The sequence below is a fragment of the Lipotes vexillifer genome, unplaced genomic scaffold, assembly GCF_000442215.2.
Source record: "Lipotes vexillifer unplaced genomic scaffold, Lipotes_vexillifer_v1.1 scaffold54, whole genome shotgun sequence".
NCBI lineage: Eukaryota > Metazoa > Chordata > Mammalia > Artiodactyla > Lipotidae > Lipotes > Lipotes vexillifer.
The window spans coordinates 3,530,255-3,539,732 of record NW_006789324.1 but is presented as its reverse complement, the minus strand read 5'-3'; the positions used below and the strand labels follow the sequence as shown (position 1 = coordinate 3,539,732).

General features: G+C 44.8%; 1 protein-coding gene across 1 annotated transcript in view; it reads left to right on the top strand.

Annotated features, from left to right (window-relative positions):
• The window catches only part of CYP2J2 (cytochrome P450 family 2 subfamily J member 2), a 31,688-nt gene extending 22,512 nt beyond the window's left edge, over positions 1-9,176 (top strand). Inside the window, exons 7-9 of the mRNA XM_007462578.1 lie at positions 207-394; positions 3,450-3,588; positions 8,728-9,176. Coding sequence (XP_007462640.1) covers positions 207-394; positions 3,450-3,588; positions 8,728-8,906 — 506 coding nt within the window. The 3' untranslated portion in view covers positions 8,907-9,176. The remainder of the gene's footprint in view (positions 1-206; positions 395-3,449; positions 3,589-8,727) is intronic.
• Positions 9,177-9,478: the final 302 nt, after the last annotated feature.

Sequence of the window (9,478 nt, the reverse complement as noted above, 5' to 3'; positions counted from 1 at the left end):
CAGGAATGTTGTAGAGCAAGAGTTTGCCACCAGATTTGTCTCATACCAGGGCCCACTTTCCACTCACAAGCCTCCCTGAGGAGCTAGTCTTGAGAGCCTACGATAACTTTAGCCATTTTGATCCTGGTTATTCCATTCCTTAACTTAACGAGGCTCAAGGAAAGTTATGGAATAATAGAATAATAGAACCTCCTCTGCTTTTCCAGAAAAAGTCCAAGCTGAGATCGACAGGGTGCTTGGCCAATCACAGCAGCCGAGCACGGCAGCTCGAGAGTCCATGCCCTACACCAGTGCTGTCATCCATGAGGTGCAGAGAATGGGGAACATCATCCCCATGAATGTGCCCAGAGAGGTGACAGTGGACACCACCCTGGGTGGATACCACCTGCCCAAGGTAATTAGGGGCTCATTCACAGCCTCAGATCTCCAAGTTCATATTTTTAAATGGTGGGAATCTCAACTGGAAAAGTAACATGTGTTCTTGTCCTAGAGAATCACTTAAATAGGGAGAGAGATGTATTATGCCAGATGAAATACTAGTTTTGTTCCCTGGGTATGATCTTAGAAAATTAGTTCAACTGGATGTTAATAGGTGTTATGGAGGGGAAGGGGGATTCCTAGGTCACCTGTGTTTAGTCAAAGCCTGGCTTTTCTTTGCTGTGAGATTTCTTACTACGTGACATGCACTGTGAATATTTCTGGGGATACAGCAAGAAGCAATTCTCAGTCAGACTTTGCCATGAGGTCCATTTCTTTACCCTGGCAGAGCTTCTTACAGGATAGGGTCCTGCCAGACTTACTTTAGAAAATTCTGCTTCATAATCCTGGGTTATAGAATGTTGAAATATGAAGGGACATTTGAGACCTCCTGGGCCAACATCACATTGATGCTGGTGTTTCTAACATAATATCCCCACTGGTATTTTTCCAGCTTTGACTTACAGCCCCTTGATGGGACTGTCTCACAAGGGAAAGCAATCCAATTGTGTGCAGTATTAAATATCAGAAAAGGAGAGAAAGGAACCAATGCTTTTTAAATAGGATTATGTTCCATGGACTATATAGGTTATTTAAAATGTCTTAGTCAGTCCTCGGGATAATTCTGTTATCCTCATTTTATAAATTTGGAAGCCGAGGCTCAGAGAGTAATTAATCTTGCATAAGATCTCTCAGCTACAGTGACAAGAGTTGGGCTCCAGGAACGGAACTGTTCTGATTCCCAGGCTCATCTTTTTTGTACTACACCATGTTCTCTCCACAGGAGTTGCTTTACTTTGACTTTAAAAGAGTCTCCCTGAATTATTCCTCAGTGGGTCCCTGTTAAATTCCCGGTCCTCACAAAGGAAATTCTGCTCTCGCTCTGCCCGCCACTCTTAGGATCTCAGCAGGCAGCTCTCCTATGCCCCCTAGTGTCCTCTCTGCACACTGCACATTTACAGTTCTTCCCTTTCTCCACCTTGGTGGGCCTCTGTGGATCCATTAGATCCAGTTTGTCTAAGTTGCTCTGTTTGTTGTACCTGGGGCTGATCTCAAGGCAAAGCCAGAGGAGCTTCCGCATTGGACACCCCTTAGTCACCGTCCCTGCAGAGCCAGGAAAAGCAGCTATTCCTGCAGCAATTGCATTTACTATTTTCTTGCTGATTGATCATCTTGTGGGTGAAGGCTGAGGTAAATTATCTCACAGGTGATCTTTGCATTTTTATAGCAATTCATTTAGCTCCAGGGAATCATCCCAGCTCAACAGACTTGTTCTAACATTGATTTTTAATATTGACTGGAGTTATCATCCTGGGAACTGTGAGATCCCATTGACTATACACTGTAGAGGCTAGGAGCCATAATTCTGATGTCAAATGTCCTAATTCAAATCATTTTTCTACTTCCTCCCACCCTGTGACTTTGGGCATCTTATTCAACCTCTCAGAGCTTCAAATTCTTTATCCATAAAAGTGCATTTAAATCCACCTCGCAGGTGAACATGTAATGAGATCATGCATGTATACTATTTAACCTTGTGCTGACTATAGAAAGTGCTCAAAATAGCAGTTATTATTCTTTATTAATTCATCAGATGTTCATTAAGCACCTAAAACGTTTAGGGCTCAGAAAATAGCTCAGAGGAAAATAATCATGCAAGTTTATAAGTACAAACCATGGTAACCGCCCAAAGGAAAAAACTCACCGGCTTTTAGAAAGATGCAAGCTAGCTGCAATGAGGAATGGGAGCAAGCGCAGGCAGAGAAGACTTCCCAAAGGAAGTGAGGTTTGAGCTGAGGATTAAAGGATGATTAAGAGGACTTTCCTGGTGGCCCAGTGGTTGAGAGTCCACCTGCCGATGCAGGGGACACGGGTTCGTGCCCCGGTCCGGGAAGATCCCACATGCCGCGGAAAGGCTGGGCCTGTGAGCCGTGGCCACTGAGCCTGCGCATCCGGAGCCTGTGCTCCGCAACGGGAGAGGCCACAGCAGTGAGTGGCCCGTGTACCGCAAAAAAACAAACAAAAAAAAAAGGATGATTAAGAGTCAACTCGATGACAGGGTGGGGAGGAAGGACATTTCAGGCAACGTGAACAGCATGTAAAAAGGCACAGAAATGAGTGGGAACATGTGGCATGTTTGAGAAACTGAAGGAAGCTTGATATAGTGGGAGTGCAGGCAGAAGGAGGGTCGCTCAGGCAGGGAGCAGGTGATGTGTCCTTAATCTAAGAGTGATGGGAGCTGTTGAAGAGTATCTATCAGGTTCCAGGTGTGGTGGGTGGATGGGTGTGGAATGACTAAATCATGTTCAAAGCTAACTCTGCTTTCAGCATGTGGAGCACATTGAAGGGGAAGAGAGGAAATGGACATAGTTAGGGCTATTATAGGAGTATAACCAAGCAAGGTGAGCCTGGACCAGAGGGCAGTGGTGGACATAAAATGGAGGTGACAGAATCAGGAGAAATTTCAAGTACAGTTGACCAGCCTAGCTTAAGGACTGGATGAAGGCAGAATGAGGGAAAGGGAGGCACTAAGGAGGACTCCTGGGTTTCTTGTTATGTATCTGGAAGGATAGTGGTTCCTTTCACTGGGCGACCTCATCCTGTTATTAAACTCTCTGTAGAACGGACTAGACATTGGAGGGAAGAGAGTGGGAGATTTCACGTTTTTCCCTTATTGATGCATACGTGTTCCCTCCCAAATTATGCACTGACAAGTCCCTGCAGAGATCCATTCTACAGTCGAGTAGTCACACTTGCCCAGGTAAAATTCCCAGCAGACAATTCCAGTCCATCATGGTAAGCTGTCCCATGGCAAAGAGCAGGGTCCTAGGGGTTGGGCTCAGAGGGAGCGGATTGGGGAGGCTGAGGGAGTTCAGGGTGCTATCAGCCTTGGTGTGGGAGCCGGGGGGACCCCTCTGCATATGTGTGTTGTGTGGGTCAAGTCTTACCTGAGTCCTTGCTGCCTTCTCCAGGGGACCATGGTCCTGACCAACCTGACTGCACTGCACAGGGACCCTGCAGAGTGGGCCACCCCCGACGTTTTCAATCCGGAGCATTTTCTGGAGAATGGACAGTTTAAGAAAAGGGAAGCCTTTCTGCCTTTCTCAGTAGGTGAGTAGCACGAAATAAGAGTGTGGGAACCCAGGCTCTCAGCCCTTCCCTACTCTTCTCCCTGGGGTGCTTTGCTTTAGCTGGAACGTCTCCAGGTCCAACAGCAAGAAATAACTCACAACCTAAAAGTTGAGAATGTTTTATTCGGGGCATTACTGAGGACTCTACCCTGGGAAGGCAGCCTCTCAGATAGCTCTTAGGGACTGTTCCCAAAAGATAAGGAAAGAATGAGGATATATAGGAGTTTTTGATGGAAAAAAAACATGTAGTCAAACATCACACACACACAAAAAAACAAAAACAAAAACCCAGACATCTCAAATTTATGATTTTAGTGCCTTTCTTTTTATGGGAAGATGCAAGAGTTTGGGCTCATTGAAATTATTCCTTTATATGCATCCTAACACTCTAGGGCCAGTATCCTCTTTTTCTCCAGCCTGAATTCCACTCAGAGCACACCACTGGGGTCAGCTGCTGTGACTGATGGCTCATGGAGGGCAGCCTTCACTGTTTAACCGGAATGGCAAGCAGCAGTGTTCAGTCCACACCAGATAGTCCACTCCAGCATGACTCACTCTTTTTTTTCCTTAAAGCATGTTTTGTTTGTTTGTTTGTTTGTTTATTTATTTATTTTTGGCTGCATTGGGTCTTTGTTGCTGCACGTGGGCTTTCTCTAGTTGCAGAGAGCGGGGGCTACTCTTCCTTGTGGTGCGCGGGCTTCTCATTGCAGTGGCTTCTCTTGCTGCAGAGCATGGGCTCTAGGCACACGGGCTTCAGTAGTTGTGGCACATGGGCTCAGTAGTTGCGGCTCGCAGGCTCTAGAGCACAGGCTCGGCAGTTGTGGCGCACAGGCTTAGTTGCTCTGTGGCATGTGGGATCTTCCCAGACCAGGGCTCGAACCCAAGTCCCCTGCACTGGCAGGCGGATTCTTAACACTGTGCCACCAGGGAAGCCCCAGCATGACTCACTCTTGCTGTTGGTTGCAACTCAGGATTCCCTGGGTGGAGCATCACCAGGACTCATGCCCTTAATTCCTAAGTCCTGGCTTGACTCTGATGGAGATTTCAGCTTCACGTTGTGCTGTCCCCCAGAACACTGGAACAAGAGCTCAGACCCTGCCTGTCTCCCAGAGAGAAGGTTGAACACTTGCCTTCTTTATAGAGTTTTAAATGTTCCAAGATCTTTTTAGGGCAACCCATTCACACAGACCTAGAGCCAATTGCTAAGAAGAGGCTGGGGGAGGGGCAAGGAAAAGGGCTACTTGCTTCTCATTATGGGCATCACAAGTGACTCTAAGTGCCACAGGCTTAACTAGATGAGATTCTACTCTATAACAGGTCCCTGAAGAGGTCCTTTTGCTGTTTCAAATTCTAATGACCCTTTAAAAACCTAATTAGTACATTTACATGGTATACAACTTGAAATGTACAAAAGAAGATGCAGTGAAAACTCTCATGTTTCCTAGCCAGCCAGTTCCAAAAGGGTGTTTTAATTTATAACAATGTAAAATTAGTAAGAAAAATTTTAGTATATTCCATGTATTGAGTTAGGTATGTTGCAGAGATCAATTCAACTAATTTCCCAATTTCTTAATTTTATAAATATTTCCTGAGCATCTATCATGTGTCAGGCATTCAGCCCTGAGGATATGACAATGAATGAAGTAGGAAAAAAAATCTCTTAAGGAGCATGTGTTCTAGTGTAAACTTACAAGTTTCAAATTCCTATTATCACTACATTGGAGATAAGCCCTGAGGCTTGGCAGGGCCGTTTATAGCATCTAAAAAGCTATAAAGCTCACAAGGCAGAGCTAGAACTCAATGTTAACCAGGTTTATCAAACACTAAAGCCTGTGCTCTTCCTAGCAGTGTCTCCTAAAAAAGGTAACTATGCTACACTGAGTTGACACTCAGAAATTCATGATAGGTTTCTTATCATTAAATTAAATATAGATTGATTTGCTGAGACAGTATCATTTTGTTGATCATGCCACTAAAGTGCAGAAAGGGAGGCCCTTGAATTTGAATCCATGTATGCGTGATCCGGAGCCCAGATTTTCCTGCTGTAGGACACTGTCCTGAGTGTATCTGGACTGATTCTGATTAGATCTTCTGTGTCTTTCTTCCTCTGGTTCTATGCCACTTTTCCTCACGTTGGACAAGTCACTTCCTAACATGAAAGCAGACATGAGGTATGGGAATACCTTCCAGTCTTCCTGTCTACAAGAACTTCAGATTTCCTATTATAGTGCAAAGTTTCACCTGTATTATAATTATTCTTGACTCACTGTTTTTTTTTTTGCTATTGAGAGTTATAACACACCCTTTTAATTACAGGTTTCATTTGCAAGCAAATTATCTCATTTAATCCTTACAGCAACCCAGTTATTAATAGTTAGACAGGCAATCGATCAGTATGCCGTTTCTTAATGTAAGGAAACTAAGAATAAGAGAGAATTATTTCTTATTCAAGATCACATGCCCAAAGAATGGGCTGAACAGGGCCTAAGACTCAAGTTCCCTCGTTCTCATCTGGTACTCCTTCCTGCATAATTACAGTGTAACTCATTTCCCCACTTAAAGGCCCTTCCATTTTAAGATTCAGCAAGTTCATATCATATGTATCAATTATTACATTGCTGCATAACAAAGGTGGAAAACTCAGTGACTTAAAACAATAAGTGTGTATTATTGCTGAGGAGTCTGCAGTTGAGCTGGGAGCTCAACTGATCTTAGCTGGCCTCTCTGGCCTTTTTGGGAGGTCAGCAGGCTGAAGGCAGATCTAGGATGACCTCAGCTGGGACAATGGGGCTCTTTTCCAAGTTTCATCCTCCAGCAAGCTAGCCGGGCTGGTGTTCATGTGGAAGATAAAGACCCCAAGAGGGAGAACAGGAAGCACACAATGCCTCCTAAGGGCCAGGCTGGGAACTGGCAACCATCACTCCCCCCTGAATTCTGTTGCCAGTACAAGTCATAAGGTGAGACCCTGTGCAAGGGGAAGGGAAAATAGCACAATTTTAATGGGAAGAGCTATGAAATCACATTGCAAATGATGGGGGTACAGGGTGAGAGGGGAAATTGGAGCCATTTTTGCAAGCAGTTGGTCTCACTATCTGTCTTTCTGCCTGAGAAGAATGAAATTCTTAGAAGGCAAGCAATTTGGGGATTCCCTCAGCTGTGACAGAATGAGGCCTAGCTAAACAGTTTTCAAGAGATAGAAACCTGAAAGATGCACTGACTTAAGAAGTCGACACCACTGTCTGGCTTTCCCCCGCCACACTCCCGGCTTTGGTGCACAGCTGCTTTGCCTCATTCTTGATCCAGCACTTTCTAAAAACAGCCTCCCTGAAGGGATGGGGTGTGGACAGCTCCTGCCCTTCTCTTGCAAAAGATGATCAGGTGTGGAATTAGGATACGTACACAATCAGGGCAAGTGGCAAAGCTATTACTGCAAATTTATATTTTCTTTTCCTCAGTTAAGTGTTTCCCAGTTGATCCAACAAAGCAGCAGACAACTTCATGAAAGGCAAGAGGCTGAGTCCTCATTTTTCAAAAAAATGTTTAAAAAGTCACTGGATCATAGGAGATAAGGTTAGGAAAAACTTTTCCCAAAAACCCTAGGTCAGTGTTCTCATTTTACTAATGAGGTAATTGACCTGGTTAGTGGAATCATCAAGGAGAAGGGTCCATGTTTCCCGTGGTCCAGGATGAAGCTTTGAAATGAAGTAGCCCTTGTTTTCATAATTTTAAAAGCAAATTCATATCTCCTGTCTTACTGGTATCCTTGCCCAGCCACATAATGTAGTTAGGAGAGAGACTATCTCATATGTTTGACAAGTTTATGTTTAGGTCTGTAAGAATAAAGGGTTTACTCATAGCTCAGAGCTGGTTACTGGCGGAACCTGTACTTTAACCCTGGTTCCTGACTCCCTAGGTCCAGTTTTGTCACAATATCTGGATTCTTCTAGGAGAATCTTGGGTATTTACAATACATCTGATCTGGTACTATTTTAACAGATTTCCTCATTGTACTATTTGTGATGGGTAAAGAGATAAGGACGAGGGGAACAGAGATAAATAGGCACATGCTGATGGGAAACAGGCACAAAACAATATAAGTATGATATAATTCTTAAGCATATTTCAATTTACTAAACACTTTTGCAGATACTCTCTAATTTTATTTCCTCAACAGCTTATCACAGGCAAGGATGAAATAGAGGCATGCGTATATAAACTATTTCCAGAAAAGTTTCATGATATGGGGAAACACAAAGTAGTAAAAGCAGCGCACAGAATTAGCTACAGAGAGTAATCCCAGTGATGGTGTGCTGGAGAATCCTTACAAGGACCATGAGGAAATATGTCAAAATGTTAACAAGGGTTCTGTCTGGATTATGAGATATTCTATTGTGTTTATACTTTTCACAATTTTTTTTCTTTTTGTAGTGAACATATATTACTTAGGGAGAAAGTAAGTTATTAAAACACCCACAAGAGGGCTGGTGGTAGGGACCAGTGTGGGGTGCTGTTACACAAGTCAGGCAAGGAGCGCCTTCATGAGGGGGAGGGCGTGGCAGAAACCCGGAAGACATGAAGCACAGGTGGGATGAGATGGCGTCTGCCCTGCACAGGTAGCCATGGCAGAGAGGTTTCCAGTCATTAAGGAGGGAAACGTGATAAAGAGAAAAGATGCCTCATACTTGAGAAACCTTGCTCTGATGTTTACTTGCTTATACTTTTCAACAATTTTCTTTTAACAATTGAGAAAAATTACCTAGAATTTTGTTCGTCTGCTTTTGTCATTATTGTTTGCTAATGGATTTTGGAAAGGCCTTAGGCTAGACTTCACTTGCTAGATCAACCCAGGCCTCTGACTTCTTTCATCTACACCCTGTGCCTCACCTGTGCCTCATCTGCCTGATTCCTGAAGGCATCGGAGTGTGTGATTGTGGATTTAGCTCGCTGGGCTTTGGTTAACTCAGGTGGCTGCGATCAAATAAGCCGAGTACATAAAGCCCCAGGGCTTAGCAGGCCCTCCGTTTGCTCAGGTTTCACAAGACGTGGTAGAAGGTTTCAGTCCTTGCTGGGCACAGGCGCCGCCTGAACAGGTAACTCACCTTATATTTTTGTCTTTCAGGTAAGCGGATGTGCCTTGGAGAACAGTTGGCGAGAACTGAGTTGTTTATTTTCTTTACTTCCCTTGTGCAAAAATTTACCTTCAGGCCTCCAAACAATGAGAAGCTGAGTCTGAACTTCAGAATGAGCCTGACCATCTCTCCAGTCAGCCACCGCCTCTGTGCCGTTCCTCGGGCATGAAGTTGTCGGGGAGGGAGAGGGGAAGGAAAGCAGGAAGAATGGCCGTGTCCCCCCAAAGCAGGAGCGCCTGCTCAGCAGTGAGGGAACAGCATGCAGTGCCTCTGAGGACAGGTCATAGGAATTGGACTCAGAGGAAACAGGATCCAAACCCCAGCTTTGCCATCTCCAGTGGAGCCTTGAGCAAATCAGGTATGTTGTGAGTGATTTGCCTCTCCAGCCAGGAAATGAAAAGAGAATAGTGATTCCTTCTCTAAAGGAAGAATTGCTGTAAAAACCAGAGTGATTTGGAAATCATAAAGCACATCATAAAAGTCATAGCTGTGATCTGCCTCCTTCCTGCTTCCTTCCTTAAACGGGGACTTGCTTCTGGCCTGTTGAGATGGCCCGGGTCAGAGTGGTGCGAAATGGTGGATAGAAGTCGGGCCCTGGGGCAGCCACAGAGGTCAGCTAGAAAGGCCCTCACACTTGGTAGCACTGGGCAAGCTCATCCTGTTTCTGCCTCCGAATGGCCCCTGGGAAGTCAGCAGGGCAGGTAGGATTTCTGATTTATAGGCAGGTTTCTGTGGAGAAGA